This window comes from Urtica dioica, chromosome 11, assembly GCF_054948205.1.
Source record: "Urtica dioica subsp. dioica isolate 48M chromosome 11, U.dioica_male_clone48M_v1_H2, whole genome shotgun sequence".
NCBI lineage: Eukaryota > Viridiplantae > Streptophyta > Magnoliopsida > Rosales > Urticaceae > Urtica > Urtica dioica.
Window position 1 is genome coordinate 7,971,118 of NC_142766.1, and position 18,479 is coordinate 7,989,596.

An 18,479-nucleotide genomic window follows, 5' to 3' on the forward strand; every position below is an offset into this window, starting at 1 on the left:
TGCAGTTTAATATAAATACCATGCACTATAATTTCAATCAGTTAATGAAGAATTATCTCTTTCTCATTCGTTCTCCAATTTCAAACCTAGCACGGTATTATAGTGGTTCAATCCTCTGATATGGATTCAATCATGACTTCGGTAGTCATAACTCCAGCTCAGCTTGACCGTTCAATCGATCATCGCCAATATCACACATCCAATCGGGCCGAACTTTGGTTTAGGAGAACTTCATTAGAGAACAACTTAAAAATATATTATCTTTAAAAATTGAATGTGAATATATATATATTCTATAACAGCCACAACGGGTCAAGCCCTGTGCGCCGACTTTCACCCAGGGGCTATCGCACGAACGGGTCAAGACTCTTTCAACTATTCAATAAATTACCCTTCTTCTCGTGATTGGATCACGTAATGTGCTCTTCTCAAACTAGCCACAACCTTACAAATAAAATTTATATTTTCCAATTTGAGCTCCGAATCATAAGATTATTAATTCATTGCTTAGAAAATTTACAATGTAGGATCAGTAATATTGGTTACATCAAGAGAAAGTATCCGAATTGCCAGTTGTTATTTCTCAGGATGAGTGTTATTATAATTATAGGTGTGGTGATATATCTAATAAAGTTTAATGGTTCTTGCGCGCGCAATTTACACTCTTTGTCCCAACGTCTTTGTCTCTGACAATTGCCTAGCTTGGCATTTCAGGCACGCCTTAACCTGCTTACCAACCTTATCACTTTAACTGTCGACACACGCTTTTTATACCAAACACAATTCACGTGACACTAACACTATCACGAAAGACCAAAATGCATACATATTATATGTCTCATTTTCCTCTAATCATAACATACTCATTTGCTCTTGAATCATCAGCATCTTCGTAGTCTTCATCTTTATACAATAAACTAGTAAAGAAAAAGAGGAAGAAGAACATGGGTTTCATATATTGGGGGGTAAATATTTTGGTGGTGATGATGATCAGAAGTATAGAATTGAGTAATGCAGATAATGTGAGCTACGATGGAAGATCACTCATTATTGATGGCCATAGAAGAATCCTTTTCTCTGGTTCTATACACTATCCTCGTAGCACGCCCGAGGTAAGTTAACACTACATTATATATATAATCATCTTTTGGTTTATGAATCGTGGAGTTTGAGATAGTTAGACATTTGAAAGCTACCGATAGGTATAGTTGATTTGAAAACTACCGATTTACTTACACAGTTAAATAAATTTACGCCGAAATTTACATAATTATGTACATTTTATATGTGAGCTAATTAATCATTTACTTATTTGAAATTTAAAGTTCTATATAAACCAACCTAAAATGATAGTCTTATTCGGTAAACAGTCTGAACAAAAAAACAAATTCTGAGTCAAAATTTAAATACAATTATTAAATTTAAATAGTTAACGCAATGTAAACTTAGATATCTTGGCTATTTTTCTCATAAATATGCCTGGTATTAATTATGTATGAAGCACTTAATTCTCGCATTACCTAGTACCTACAGAATTAATCAATTTAATTTCAGAATATTATGCATTATAGTAGGGGTGTAATCAGGTTGGATTAGTCGGTTTTTTCATGTGCTATCAACCCGAACTGTTACAACTAATTTATTTAGTTTTAAAACCCAAACCAATCCGATTAAAAGGTAAAATCAAACCACACCAACCCAAAAATAATCGGGTTGGTTTTGGGTTGATTTTTTCAGATTATAATTCTTGACAAATAACTTTATAACTCGAATGAAAATTATATATATATATATATATATATATATATATATATATTATATCTAATAAGTTATGTCAAATAAAATCAAAATTTTACTCATCTTTGGAAAGTTTACATATTAAAATAAAATTTACGCATATTTTTAATTACAAAATCTTCATGTATTTGCAAATGATAAAGTATAATATTGGGTATTTTTTTTTAACTAATTATAATATTATTAAAAAATGAATTATTTTAAAAATTGTACATATAAAATATTTGTAATCTTAAAAAAATTAAAAGATTAACACAATCGGGTTGATTGGGTCAACCCAATCTCATGACTATAAAAAATCAAACCAACCTGAAACAATTGCGGTTTGAGTTGGTTACAATTCAAACTTCATAGGGTTTTAACAAGGCGGTTTAAAAAAGAGTACATTTTGGTTTGGATGATCGAGTTGTTCGGTTTGACGGTTTTCATAAACACCCCTACATTATAAATATATATTTTTTTAATTTGTTTTTAATTTTTTTCTATTCTAAACTTTTATTTAAATTAATGCAAATTTTAATTTGAATTTAAAAACTATTTTAATTTTTAAAAGAAACATATTAACAATTAAAATTGTTTACGTTTTCACAATTTTTTTCTTTCACTTTTTAAATTGTTTACGTTTATACAAAATATTTACATTAATTATTTTTTCTGAAAATATTTACATGTACTAATTTTTTTTAATTTTGATTACTTGCTGGTTTCCATATTTATAATTACAAATAATTAGAAAACTTGTCATATTTATACTCTTAGATTGCTATTTAGCCAACCTCTGATAAATATTTCATAAATACCCAACTTTTATTACGGCTACAACTATTTATAACTATTTGATATGTTTTGAAATTTTTATATTTTTCGATTTCTCAAATATGTCAAAATTAAAAAAATTAGGAATAATGAAATGATAATAAAAAGGAGAAAATCGTCAAACAAAGTAAGGAAACTGATATTTTGGATAGATGCTCATATATTTTTACTATAAAAATTACCTGAAAATTTTATTTATTTATTTTATAATTTTTGTAGCCGTATAAATTAAAGCAGAATTAAGTATGGTTAGAATATGGTTTTTTGTTTTGTAGGATATGTAATGACATTAAACTATTTTAATTTAAGGATTATTTAGAGCAATGCCCATTGAACTCCTGCACGTGTAACACTATGCCCCCTCAATTTGAAAACCGTACACAGCCAACCCTAAAATCTTGCATCGTAACAAATATAGTCCTTCTGTCACATATTTTTGACGGACGTTGGGTGTGTGGTCACGTTTTTAGCACGTGACAAATGAAATTATCAAAATGCCCCTATCGTTAAAGAGAAGTTAAAATGCCCCTATCAAAATGCCCCTCTTTGCCTTGTCGCCAAACCCCGACACTGTCGCATGGCCGATCGTCGTCGCCGACCTCGGCAATAAGTTCGCCGGAAACGGGGTTTTTCAATCTTCTGCGGAGCCTGGATTTGGTGGTGTCGATCAGCGGCGATGTCCGTGAGGCCAAGTCGCGCCGCCACCTCCAGGGCTCAACCCCTCCGGCTGCTTGATCGGAGAGCCTCTGCCGGGGCTCCAGTGACGGAGACGCCTGAGAACCGAGCGGCGGTGGTCGGGATAAAAGCGTAGGTGGAGAGCGCGATTCGCTGCGGAAAGAAACTAGTCCCGTCGCGTCCCTCATAGAACGGGTATAAACCCTAGAAAGTCAACATTCTCTTTCTGATTCCGGTTTTTGGGGTTTCTGTTCGCCGGAATCCTATGGCCGATCGTCAGCCCCGTCCCTCTCAAATGCTCATGCTAGTGCAGGTCGGGTATTGATTACCCGTCCGTAGAGCCTATGTTTGGGATCGGTGACAGTGAAGCCAAGAGAACCACGACGGCGTAGCGGTGATTGGGCGAGATCGCGTCTGGAGAAGAAAGACTAGAGGCTACCACACCCAGCGAAGCTTTTCCCTTCTTTATATGTTTTTTCAATTTTCAATAACAAGATAATTTATTCGTATTGATTTTATATTTTTGATATATTGATTCAGGTTGACAATGGAAACATATAGGCGAATAAGTTTTTGGAAGCTGTTCAGGTGCTGACAGATTTAAACCTCATAATAAATTTTTACCCTTGTTTAAAAAAAAAAAGAAGAAAAGGAAAAAAAATACGTTTTTACCCTTGTTTGTTTAACACCGATAGATAAATTTTGACGGAAGGACTATGTTTGTTACGATGCAAGATTTTAAGGTTGATTGTGTACGGTTTTCAAATTGAGGGGGCATAGTGTTACACGTGCATGAGTTCAAGGGGCATTGCTATAAATAATCCTTAATTTAATTAGAAAGAGAACTAGGACAGGAAGCGAGAAGTGAATTGGTAGTTAGGAGAAGTTCGTTCATCGGTTCAAAGATTCGTCTAGAAATTCCAACTGTGTAAGCTTCGATGGCCTCCTCCGATGTAAAAATGTGATGGAAATAAGAGGAGACTATTTGCGCCCCAGCTTCATCCCCTTATATTCCTCCACATCTCGTTAGCATCGAAGAACCTCGAATGAGATTTTTCTTCCGTCGACTCGTCGCTCGTTGATGAAAAAACGCGAATTTCGGTCAGTGCATTTCATCCATGTCGCCCGACTCCGTTGGCGCCAAAACCGCTCGTCCTTTTCTAACAACGTTGAAATGAAGTTAAACTAAGGAAAACCTGAGTTTTCGCCTTAATACGATAATATTTTAGGTTATGCGCCTTGAATAAGTACGATTGTACAAGTCTTACGGTGACAAAGCAGTTAAACTTAACCGGATTAATCTGAGTTTGTATTAACCTGGGTATTTTCATATAGTGTTCGTTTTTCTTCACACAAATGTGTAAAAAATTGGGATCAACCCAGTTAATGTTAACCGGGATCTAGTATTTTTCTTCACACAAATGTTTAAAACAACCTGGATCAATATGTTAACCGGGATATTTCCTTCTAGTGTTTTCCTTCATACAAATATCCCTCTTTTTGTGTCACCAATGAAATAATGACAACTCATAAGATAATCAATCTTTGTTAATTATAGGCCAAAGTCCAATGTTCAAAATATCGAGATATATCGTCGATATATCGTTTTTTGAAGAGTCTTGGTAAAATATCCGTTGTAATCGTTATCGTTTTATAAATATTGCTAAACTATATCGATGATATATCGACAAAATATCGATATTTTTTAGTAGTTAAAAAATCCAAAAATATCGACAAAATATCGTCCAAATTTGATTTTTTTAATAAAAGAAAATAAACAATTTATTATTTGTTTTATTTTATTTATTTTTTTCTTTGTTTTTAATTTATTATTTCTTATTATTTATAAATTTTACTTATTAATTTTACTTAGTATAATGATATTATCAATATTTTCTTATTTAAATTTTATACTACATATAAATATATATGACAAATAACGTATTATATATATATATATATATATATATATATATATAATATCTATACTAATAGACTAAATAATTAAATATATAATACTATTCCTTTTTACTATTTTAAAGAATATTTGTAATGTAGTAGAAAAATTTTACAATTTCTTTGAAAAAAATTATTTTATTACATTTTTTAATATTGAGAAAGTAATGTAAATATTAATAATGTATATCTATAAGAAAAGTTATAGGTATATTTTAAATTTGATTGTTTTACTAGAAATTTAAAAATATAAATGGTGGTACATATTTTATTATATTTTGTTATAAGATTTTTGACGATATATTCGTCGGTAATCGATATATCACCGATATAATCGGTAATATGTATTAAAATTGTTATGGAATATATCCGTCGATACTCGATATATCTATAAAATCAGAACTTTGGTATAAGTATCGGTATCGGTATTTTGAACATTGGGCCAAACCAATTTGACCGGTCGTTATTGGAATAAATTACCAACAACTCATTGGCCAAACCAAATTGACCAGTCATTTCACATATTACCCACAATTTTTTTTTCTTCACCTTTTGATGGAAAAAATATCACGTGACTTTAAAACAATTCAATATGCAAAGTGGAACAGACGACACCGAGAATAAGACAATCTAAATATGCAGCCCAGGATAAGACGTGCGGAACAGAGTGGCTAACCTTAACAAAAAGCCAGAATATATTCAACCGCGTAACAAGACTAAATTACACTCTGCAGAGACTTTTATTAGTCATAACCAACGTGTAAAACATGCATGCAGATGTGGAAATCATTGATAGGAAAAGCTAAAGAAGGAGGAATAGATGTGATTCAGACTTATGTGTTTTGGAACCTCCACGAGCCCAAACAAGGACAGGTTTGTCACTACAAAAATCTCACTCTCTGTCTTTTGACTAGCTATAAAAATATCTCCACAAAATATGTATAATTTATTATTGATCTCTTATCGTATGCTTTTGCTCTCCGTATGTATTATTCATAGTACGATTTCAGCGGCAGATATGATCTGGTCAGATTCGTAAAGGAAATACAGTCACAAGGGCTTTATGTTTGCCTCAGGATCGGTCCTTTCATTGAGGCTGAATGGACTTACGGGTACACAATGTTTTTCTATGGAATTAATAAATTAGACATTATATTTTCATTTCCTCAACGATTATGTTTTACAATAATGACATTCGTATATGGCACTTAACAATAATATATTAGGTTTATGAAGTACATATTACAATTTAACTGTTGCTGTTTACGATTTTGTTTCTTATTTATTACTATAGCGATATCTTTCAAATTATCCCATTAGAACTATCGATTTCTATATTTTACGAATTCTAGATTTTTATTTTACATGAGTATGAATTATATCTAATTAGATAGTTGGTGAGATATCTGGGACTCAAGACTCTAACACGTATATCGTATATTTTATTTTATAGAGGATTTCCGTTTTGGTTGCACGATGTACCGGAAATCAGTTATCGGACAGATAATGAACCATTCAAGGTATTATAAATTTTTGATTATCAGAACAATTTTGAAAGTGTCACTTAATTCCTATAAAAATCTTAGGGTAATATTTTACTCATGTTTATGGAATAAAAAATGATATTACAAAGAATCAGCTGTGATTAATCGAATATATATAATATTGCATTTTGTGTATAATAAAAACATGCGTCAATAAATTATTGATCATGCGAGTAGCATTTATAGACGTTAAATTTTTTCCTTAGAAATAAAAAAACAGTTGGAACTTTTTTCACAAATAAATCTAACTAGTATGGATGGAATTGCAGTTTTTTATGCAAAACTTCACTGCGAAGATAATAGATATGATGAAGTCAGAAGGTTTATATGCTTCACAAGGGGGCCCTATTATTTTGTCACAGGTATATATAATATATATTTATTTACATACGTATAGGATGATCTTACAATAATACATCTATGACCATATTATAATTTGACGTAATAAGAATATATAAATTAATGATACAGATTGAGAATGAATATGGAAACGTAGAAGGGGCTTTCCATGAAAAAGGAGCGTCATATGTTCGTTGGGCTGCAAAAATGGCTGTTGATCGTCAAACTGGAGTTCCATGGGTCATGTGCAAGCAGACTGATGCTCCCGATCCCGTGGTAATCTATTTTATTCTCATATTATATATGTTATTAATTAACCATAATCTTTCTTGTGTTTCGGACCATCTCTAATACATACAGCTTATGTCAATGGTACACTGATAGCTCTTTTTCTTTTATTCATCTCGTAATGCAATCAAACCACCAATCAATTTCATGTTATTATTAACACCTTCAATTTTTCAAACGTTTAATATCTTAAACAATTATACAAATCCCGGGGAAAAAATGAAAGAGCAAAATACCTCAGGCAAAAGCTCGGTATTAAAGTAATGAAGATCAAGTAATGCAGTGTTGAGCTTTCTGGGGTAGAGCATGTCATCTTCGTACCTCCGCAAGCTCGGCGAACGCGAGCTCTTTGAATCAACAGGAGACTTCTCTCTGCCGATTCTCGCTGTATTTCTGCTCGCTCTCGATCCAAAATCATGCTCCGCCGGCCGAGGAAGAAAGAAGAAAGAAAACAAGTTCCGCTACATATCTCAGAGAATGAGAACCAAAGAAGAAAGAACTCATCGCGTTTTACCTGCGAGAGACTGGATTTGGAAGCGGATTGGAGCAACTTCGATGGAGGCGCATCGAAGAAGTACTGCCGGTGGTGATTCGCCGCCGCGTGTCTCCCAACCGCGCTCATGATCGCCGCACCTGGATTTCACTTCCTTTCTCTTCAGAGATTTTTCGTCTTCAATCCTCTTGCGGGGCTAAAAAATTCTCATCTCAAAGGAAAAATCTAGAACAGCCCTAACCCTGCTCAAAGTCGAGTTCGTCACCGAGTACATCGAGAGCCTGAAAACGGAGCGAAGGAGACCAGACCTTTCCATTCCAAGTTTTTCCAGTCGATTTTGGTGTTTCTATGTGGGTTCACTTCACACTCAGGGTAGCGAGAGAGAGAAAAGGGAAAGAGAAAAGAAAAGAATAATGAACAAGTGAAGGAAAAGCAAGAAGAGAAAGAGAGAAGAAAAGAAAAGACAATGGCATTTTGGTTATTCCATACTGGGCTCACTAGTAGAATTGTAATGTGTCAATTTCTCAAATGTATACTCCTTTTGATGTTTATTTTGCAGATCAACACATGCAATGGAATGAAATGTGGAGAAACTTTCCAAGGCCCAAATTCGCCTAATAAACCATCCCTCTGGACAGAGAACTGGACATCTTTGTAAAAAACACATTAATTTGGAATTTCGTATTGATAAAAATCCCACTCGTTAAGAAGTATTATATATTATTACTAAGAAATGAAGATTTTTTTTTTCTATAGCTATCACGTATATGGTGGAGAACCCTACATAAGGTCTGCTGAAGATATAGCATTTAATGTGCTACTGTTCATTGCAGCAAAGAATGGAAGCTACGTAAATTATTACATGGTACATGCATTTGAACTGCAATTCACTTTTTCTTCTCATTTTACATGCTATAAAAAATTACGTTGATAAAATCTTTTATATTTTAACGAAAAACCAACAAAATAGTAATACTGTTTCCCGGACAGTAAAATATATAGTCAAATGTTCAAGTTATCAATACAACCACACAATAATGATGTCCAATTTTTTTTTTTTTTTTTCGGACATTGTCAATAAAAATATTGATCCTTAGAGATAAACAATTTATCACTATAAAAAATATTAATCGATTTGGTCAAAAAAATTATTGACATATGATATTTGTATATTTTAGTTATTGAACTATTTTTTTATCAAACATTTACTATTTTTCAAATCCATAAATTTCAGTTGAATATTTAGTTAGAACAACATTTTTTTTACCCGAGTAACTTGCCAGAAGTGTGCGGATACATATGGTGTATCATATTTGAAACTATAATCCCTAAAAGTTCATATTTATCTACAAAGTATCATGGTGGAACGAACTTTGCAAGGACAAGCTCAGCCTATGTCATTACAAGTTATTATGATCAAGCTCCTCTTGATGAATACGGTGAGGTGTTCCCAACAATTACATATAGATTTATATATATATATATATATATATATATATATATATATATATTTATATACTCCAACTTAAACGTTTGAGTAGGCTAAATAGCCAACGTTTGATAAATCTTAAATAAATAACCGTAAATAATGATGTGACCTAATATATAGAGGTGACTATTTATTTAAGATTTACGTCTGTAAATACATGAAAATGACTATTTACCTAAGATTTACCAAACATTGACTATTTAGTAATATCAAACGTTTAAGTTGACTATTTTCCTAATAGATCCATTTATATATGGGTCTATTAAGTATATAGTTATATTTACAGTTTTACATTGCCATATAGTCAATGTTTCATAAATCTTAGGTAAATAACCACGTTCATGTATTTATACGCGTAAATTGACATAAATATCACACCATTTTATTTCAATGAAAGGGAAAATCAAGGATGCCACATCATCTTTATGATTATTTACCTAAGATTTACTAAACGTTGACTATATAAAAATCCCAAACGTTTTAATTGGCTAATTACCTAATTTTTTGTTTATAATATTATCCTTAAAACAATAAAGATATAATATTTAAATAATAGTATATTGAATTTTGTTCGTATTTGGAAAAGTTGAACAAGATAAACCATTCTAAATTAAATTAATTGAGTTTAAGCAGAATAACCAAGGTTTAAGTGTTTATGCAAGATAAATTTGGTTAAAAAATGTTCTTTAAATTTACAGGAATTTGTTGCAACTATCCATTTTATTGACTCTTTTTAAATTTATATTTAATTTATTGTAGACTAATGGAGTATATTTTAATAAAATTAAAGTTTGATTACTTTTTAAAAGGAGGATGACTTATTGGATTACTGGTCTAATTGTCCTATATAAGTTTTTAAAGATTTTTTTTACTAAAATAAAATATTTACACTATAAATTTATGTACTATGCACTGAAATAATTTCGGCATGGTACTTCTGATGAAATCTATTTGATTTTGACTATTTTGTTAATCTAAACGAAATTTCCACTATTTTACAACCATTTATTTGATTCCAATTCAAATAAACTTAATTAGGTCTGTTTTTTCAATTAACTTAAACAGGTCTGTTAAGACAGCCAAAGTGGGGCCACCTAAAGGAGCTACATACTGCAATTAGAAATTGTTCATCTACTTTGCTAATGGGAGTGCCAACAAACAAGTCATTAGGAAAAAATCAAGAGGTGCAATATTATTATTATTATTTGACTATAATCTTGTGATATTATTATTATGATTATTTGACAATAATCTTGTGATATCATCCCAAAAGGCCTATATTTTTAGCGAAGAGGAAGAAGGCTGTGTGGCGTTTCTCATAAATAGGGACAATAAAACTAAAGCTACAGTCCAATTTAAAAATCAATCATACGAGTTGATGCCCAAGTCAATCAGTGTTCTACAGAAGTGTGAGAATGTGATTTTCAACAGTGCAAAGGTTAGTTTCATTATGTGTGGTTAACTTTTAACATTTTATTCCCTTTCTCTTGACGATTTGTTACATTTTACTTTAATCTAATGATATTAATTTGGTATTATTGTATTTTTTTAAAAAAAATTGTTTATATATTTTGATGTAGGAAAAATCTGTTGTTTTAAAAAAAAAAACAGATAGGTATTTAATAAATTATTTTCAAACTGTTTCTCAAATCTTACGAATTTCAGTATTTAAAAGTTGCGTCAAATTTGTCATAAATGCTTTTACTATTTTATTAAAAGTTCTTTTAACTAACAGTTCAAAACGGTTTAACTTTTATAATAATGTTAAAAACAAGCTTAATTAGCAATGCCAAAAAGTCCCAATAAACAATGTTAAAAAACCAATTAGGAATTCTCCCATTCATTATATATATAATTTTATTTTTTAAATTTTAATTGTAGTCCTATTTGTATTTTTTTTACATAAAAGAAATTTGATCTAGAATATAAACGTTACTAATGAAAATATTACAAAGAAATAGAAAATCACAAAAATCATACTGATTAGACCAGTCAAAATAGGTGGCCTTAGAACTACCGAAGCATAAGCGCGAGACTGAACCTACTCAGGATCTGCCGAAACTTGTCCCTATCTCGTAACCGGAGATAAACTCCTACAAATCCAGACGCGACAAGCAGAACATTCATCTAAGTATTAAGCCAAAGAAAGACATCCAACCTCCAAAAAGAGGTCAAATCTGACACCCGTGCAGATCGCAACAGGTATCCAAGGACGAGAGGTTATCGAATTTTCCACCATTGGAATTCGGCGCACACCGCGGAAAAAGAGACTTAGTTGACTAGCAAAACTACAACTACTAACAAACACAACACAAATAAAGAGATAAATACTAAACCCCCTATAACTTCCTCATCCATCAACCATAGTCCTCCACAGTCTCACACCTCACTCTCTAAGCACCAATTGCCTCGAACCGGGAGTAAGAATAGAGGAATGGGTGCCCAAGGTCTGCAACGAGGCAGAGCGATTGAGAACGAAGTCATCATCTATGTGCGCTTGAATTCGGGATTGACGAGGATGAGGCTTTCTCTACTGATGCCTGGCTTCATCACTGGGATTGTCTAGGAGAGAATAAGATAGAGACCGAAAAAAAATAAAAAAAGACAAATAAAAACATCAAACTCAAATAATGAAGCCAAACCAGAATCAGTTGCCCAAGCTAAAATTTTGGTTTAAATATTTGAACCGAACAATAATTATATTGTTTGGTTTCAATTTCAGGGAAAAAAGTATTTTTTTTTTTTTAATGTGTAAAGATTGAATGAACTGTACCAAATATATACAATACATATCACTCTCTACTCAAATCATTAATTTTTGTAGCGCTTAAATTTATTTATTTAAATTGTTTCGCTATTAGCTAGCGCGCTTTTCTATCTTCAAGTCAAGTGTAACTGAGCAACTTTGTTCCAGGAAAAAAAAAAAACTAGATAACTATTTTAATACCTTTTTAGAACCAGAAAAGAGTGACCAAACCAATTTTATGTTATATTTTAGAACCGGTATTGAATTATTTCCGTTTGTCAGCTCATTGATTGACTATTCAATTTGGCTGGAGGTTATAAAATCAAACAAACCTAGTTGAATCAAGCCATATTTGGTACTTATAATTGAGCCTCAAACTAAAAAATAAATAGGTCATTGTGATTTTTCAGAGAGAGAATTTAGACCATTTATATTAAAATTCTAGCTTTATTATCTAATTATATAAAAAAAAACTCAAACTAAGACCCCACATATTAGGCATAACCCAAGCTATAATTTTTATATGTAAATATAATTAACTATAATTTTAATTAATAGTAGCTATTTCCACATTTTTTTTTCTTCATTCCTAGGTGAATGTGAAGCCTAACAGAAGAATCAGAAATACTGCTCTCAGGTTTGTCTCAGAGGATAAATGGAACAGATTCACAGATGTGATCCCGAAATTTGATGATACAGTGATAAGAGCTAGCGCTTTGCTTGAGCACATGAATATGAGTAAAGACGAATCCGATTATGTTTGGTACACACTAAGGTACTCTTTTTTATTTGTTTAATTTCTTTTTTTGAAAAGCAATAAGGTACTTTTAATTCCTATATAACTTTATCATGCAAAGAAAACCTTAATATTGGCCCCATTTAATAACTCCATAGTTAAAATTTGTCTTCTTCTCATTTTTCTACTTATTTTAAAAGTGTAACATTTTTTTTTAAGAATTGAGTGTTTTAATTACTTTTAAGCGTGGTATTTTTCCAAACTGTAAAGATTTTATTTAATAAATGAAATTATACAGTAAGTAAAGTTGAATAGAGCTCGAAACACTACGTAATTTTTTCTAATAAAATATATAAACATCAAGAAAAATACTATTTTTTTTTATTAAAAAACAGTACTTTCGTGATAAAAATATTAGACAAACTATTCCCACAATTATTATAAAAAGAACACGACCACAAATAATGTTCCCTATTTTTTATATCTTTATGCATAGATTCTTTTTCTTTAAGATAATAACAAATTACATTACATATTTAAGCATAAACTATAAAGAAAACTTGACTTCAAATTTTAACAATGCACATAGCTTAAGTATTTTAAATATTCTCCACAAAATTTAATTAGCTATTACAATTTAATAATGTCATATGCATTTTATAAAGTATTTTGTTTAGTTATAATCTTGATAAAAAATTTAGATTATTTTTTAAAATTCCCCGGAAAGATTAATCGTAGCATAAGTTTGGTTGAATTGACATAAATTTCTTAGTTGTTTAATTACTCGAGTACTAAGAATGTTTCACATTGACAGAGTATGTATGCAACTTATTTCTTATTATTAGTATTTTGACAATCACTTATATTTGAGCTACTTTTTAGTAGTGAGTTAGGCTACTTCTAGCAAATATTTTAGTAACATTTATCCTATGCATTATTCTTTGGCCACCTCGGCTATTCAGTTAATGGGTTTACGTAAGGATACACCTTTTAATGGAAAACTGTTCTAACCAGTTTTAGTTTTCGGTCAAAATGTTAAATTTAACTGAAATTTTGATTAAAACGAATAGAGGTATTTTTTTTTTAAAATTTTTAATTTAAACAAAATATTTTATGTTTTTAAATAACGTATTTCAAGCTGTTTTGGATTTTAATATAAAAGTTCATTGAGATTAACCATTAATAAAAAAGTAGTCTTTAACTCTAGTAAATAGGAAAAAAAAAATAGTTAAGGTTAACCGACGTGGTCGGACAAGCGGTTTGTGATTCATGAAACATGATGATGGTTCTTAGCGTGTTCGTATTCTAAGTTATCTTAAGATATTAATCTTTTTGGTTTAAAAAAAAAGGTTTGTAATGACTATAATACAGGTTTGACCACAACATCACTTGCGCCGAGCCAGTTCTTCATGTTGAGTCATTGGGACATGTGGTTCATGCTTTTCTCAATAACTTTTACTTGGGTAATATTTCCTAATGATTTCTTTTGCCTCATCATTTTTTTGGAAGTGAAATATTCTTAATTTTTTTTTATTAAAATGACACGGAATTTTTGTTTCCTATTTTATAAATTAAGTACATAGTTTTAGTCTTGTGATTCACATGGACATAATTAAATTTTATTTTAAGATTAATTTATAGATATATTTTGATATTGTATTCTCAAGGGCATTGTTTAGCTTCTCTCGCACCACAATGCATTCGGATCGGTATAAGTAAAATCAGGATCCGAGAACTTTAGTATTAGATAAGAAATCAAATATTATAATGTAAGTAAGAAATCATATACACAATAATTTAGTTTTGTAAATCAGGATATGAGCATGGCAACCATAGCTACAACAAAGGATTCATTTTGGAGAAGAAGTTACAATTAAATGCTGGGATGAATAATATCTCTTTGCTCAGTGTAATGGTTGGACTACCGGTATGTTAATAATATGTGTATTTTCTGTTAAAAATATGTATTTTTTTTTTCATTTGATTTGCAATTCTGTTTTCTTTTTAAGGATTCTGGAGCTTTTCTGGAAAGAAGATTTGCTGGGTTGACTAGAGTGGAAATTCAGTGCAAAACCGAAAATAGTTATTACAATCTTACAAATTACGAATGGGGATATCAGGTAATACAACCAGTAGTTAAAGTCAAACACAATTTATTTTAAATTTACTACCCAATTGCATTATATTTTTATTAATTAATCGAACCTTAGAAAAATAATAGTCTGCCATGTTAGTTAAATTGGAGTTAAAATATAATGAGCAATTATAAATCACAGAATGTGTGACCAAGAGTTTCAGGGTATTTTTTTTTTTTTTTTTTTTTTGTTCGAAATATTACTTTTAAGTGTACCCACTGAAAATAAGACGTTCTCTTGTATAATCACAAAACAGTTTGATTATATGTTTGATAATTAGGCTGGACTACTTGGAGAGAAATTGCAAATATATAAAGAAGATACATTGGCCGAAGTGAAATGGAATACATTTGAAGTCTCCTCCAATCAAACAATTAATTGGTACAAGGTATGTTTAAAGGATTCTATGACATTTTCAATAATTTTTTTCAAAAAGTCTATTTTAATCCAAAAGTATGATTACCAATTTTGTGTATTTACGTGTTTAACCCTCTCTCTCTCTCTCTCATGGCAGATTCTTTTGTTTTTGAGTTGCTGTCCTCACATGATTTCACCTTCGTTCTCATAGAACCGTTTGAAGATTTTTTGGTATTTTCATTTGAAAAAACTGGGAATTCGTTTGAAGATTTATTAACATACTTGACAATGAATTTTCAGGATGTCAATAAATACTCAACAGATCCATAATCTTCAAACGAGTTCCCAGAATCTTTGAAGATTTATTGACATCCATGTCAATAAATCCTCAAACAAATTCCTAGATTTTAAAATTAAAAAATTAAAAAATATCTTCAAACGGTTCTATGAGAGTGAAAGTGAACCCCGTGAAGATTCAGCGAATAAAAAAAAATAAAAAAATCAGCCACACGAGAGAAAGAGAGAGAGAGAGAGAGAGAGAGAGAGAGAGAGAGAGAGAGAGGAAAATAGTTAAAATGGTAAATACACTAAATATGTAAAGTCAAGCTTTTGGATTAAAATAGATTTATTGAATTTTGGTCCGAAATTATGGAGAAAGTCATTCTTGTGATATAAATCCTACATTCAATCCGGTAAGTTGTTGAATTGGGCACTGTCAGAACTGCCCCATAAAATGATACCCGAAGTTTATTTTAGAAAAAATTACGGAAATAGTATTTTTTTAATACACAAGATTAGTAATTTAAAAATGTTACATTATTTTTTATAATAGTGAATGTTTTGAATCTTTTAAAGAAAAGCTATAAACGGTAAACAGAGTTAAATGAAGCCTAATACAATAAACAAAGTTAATAAAAAATATATGTTAACATTAAGATCAATGATTGTTTATGGCTTGAAAATTTTGGTTTTTTATTTTATTTTTTATTTCACGATAAAATATTTAGACGCGTTGTGCATAAGTCTGTCCTCATTTCTAATTCCACGAGATTTATGGATGTTTTAAAAAAGAATACATAAGATTTTTGGTATATATTCATCAAGTTGTAATTGGTACTAGTAACTGTATACCAAACTTTTATGAAGAAGAGGAATCCTTATCCACTTGGGAATTTGATGCGAGTACGAGTACCAGAATTTTGAGAGAATAAAAAGACAAAAATATAAAAGTTTTGCAGATTGACATTTAATTTTTACATATAATTTTACCCAGGGCCTTAAGTATCTGACAACTATACATCAAATAATGAGTATGATTATATCTTAAAACTCTTAAATAAACTGCAAGGATATTAAGAGTGACTTGGTTTATATCTTGATATAATTAATCCAATTAATTTCACGCATTTTTTTATTTCAATTTTTTTTTATAGACTGTATTTGATGCACCAAAGGGAAATGGTTCATTGGCATTAAACCTTGAAGCGATGGGAAAAGGTGAAGCTTGGATCAATGGACATAGCATTGGTCGTTATTGGGTTACTTTCCATACCTCTAAGGGAAAACCCTCACAATCCTTGTAAGTCGGATATTCTAATCACAGTCTAGTTTTTTCAATTTTGTCTTAGGATAAAGGTTGAAATATTAGAAATAAGATGAATATTAGATCATTGGGACTTTTTTTTAATTTTTTTTATTATATATATATATATATATATATATATTTTTTTTTTTTTTAAGATTTAATATACAAAATCGAATTGGTTCTACAACTGTATCGTAATGTTAAGGAACTTAGTATCCCAGTCAACAAATCAGGATTGTAAGACTATTTGGTATCCATTTTTAATCTCTATTTTTTCATAGGTGACCAATGAAATTAATATTTTTTTTACGAAACCCCGTCTCAATAAAATTAGAGGTCAATATGCTGTACTTGAAAAGCTTAGGAGCTTAAGTGTTACACTTTGAAAATTGGAGGAGATCGATTTACTTTGTGATTGGGAGATCTTTAATTTCCATTGAACAAAGTCTAGATTTTTCTGTCAGGACAGGTAGAAAAACCGTGTGCAAAACTGCTATTAGGGGGTGCTAAATTCTATAGTAAATTCTCTATCGAACTAATTATCAATGTGTAAGAGAGACACATATAATTATTTATTTGTTATATTTCATTTCTTTTCCACAGGTATCATGTCCCTCGATCCTTTTTTAAGGACTCTGAGAACCTTTTAGTCTTGTTTGAAGAAGTTGGTGGGAATCCTCTTCACATTACATTGGACGAAATTTCGGTCATGAGTACGCATGAAATTAACTCTGATAGTAGTAGCTAGTCACACTGCTCAATGATTTTCATAATCTAAAGGCAAGGTATTTCTTGTCAAATGTTTATCAGAAATTATCATTGTTACTCTGAAATGTATACGCTTGCATGATCAAACGTATAGTTTAATTAGTGATAGCAATGATACACCAATCTTATTAAGATGAACCAAAACAGCACAATTCTCACAAAGCCAAGCCCATAAGTTGATCTTATTGGAATTGTGGTCACACAAAACAGTCTGTAGTACCTTTATATTTGTAATAAAGTATTTGAAATATATTGTATCGTTTATAAAATGATAGTAAAGTGCGATGTAATTAATTTCAGTTGTTTAAAGTATTCTTGCCGCGGCTACATAGTCACCTGCCAGATGGCGGGTGATAATATAGCCACGATTTGTCATAGCCAAAGTCGTGACTATTTAGAATAGTGCCTAAGCTTTAATGAGACTTGTTGTGGCTAAAATCACGACTGAATCTAATTTATTAGCAGCGATTTTTTGGTCTTTAGCCGCAATGAAAATCGTGATGAAGCTAATATTTGTTGTAGTGTGTTATTTTTGATTATTTGGTGACCAAAAAGAGATCAATAGCTGTTTCATGTTAGAATTGAGATGGGAGATAATCTGGATTTATGGCCTCCCTAGACTCAAGTGTAAGCATACAAGTTCTTGCGTTAATTTATATCGATTATTTTAATAGGACTAGAAACCAAAAGGTAATAATTGACGATTCAAGAGTGGTTGATATGCGTTTTTATGATTTTAGTTAGCAGCGTATAGG

At 30.8% G+C, this 18,479-nt stretch overlaps 1 protein-coding gene across 1 annotated transcript; it reads left to right on the plus strand.

Annotated features, from left to right (window-relative positions):
* Nucleotides 1-859: 859 nt before the first annotated feature.
* Nucleotides 860-18,043, plus strand: MUM2 (Glycosyl hydrolase family 35 protein). Its single transcript, XM_089630124.1, has 18 exons — nt 860-1,112; nt 6,022-6,117; nt 6,244-6,356; nt 6,698-6,764; nt 7,058-7,150; nt 7,260-7,403; nt 8,468-8,562; nt 8,665-8,773; nt 9,263-9,347; nt 10,463-10,581; nt 10,671-10,835; nt 12,737-12,918; nt 14,251-14,342; nt 14,694-14,806; nt 14,889-14,999; nt 15,295-15,402; nt 16,805-16,950; nt 17,560-18,043. The coding sequence occupies exons 1-18, from the start codon at nt 945-947 to the stop codon at nt 17,702-17,704; spliced, it is 2,151 nt and encodes a 716-aa protein (XP_089486250.1). The 5' UTR covers nt 860-944; the 3' UTR covers nt 17,705-18,043.
* The last annotated feature ends 436 nt before the right edge of the window (nt 18,044-18,479 follow it).

Bases quoted from the DNA above. Each gene is read 5' to 3' on its own strand.
- MUM2 (XM_089630124.1), top strand. From the start codon at position 945: ATGGGTTTCATATATTGGGGGGTAAATATTTTGGTGGTGATGATGATC. The intron at 8,563-8,664 runs GTAAAAAACACA...TTTTTTCTATAG, and splicing joins ACAGAGAACTGGACATCTTT to CTATCACGTATATGGTGGAG. The intron at 15,000-15,294 runs GTAATACAACCA...TTTGATAATTAG, and splicing joins ATTACGAATGGGGATATCAG to GCTGGACTACTTGGAGAGAA.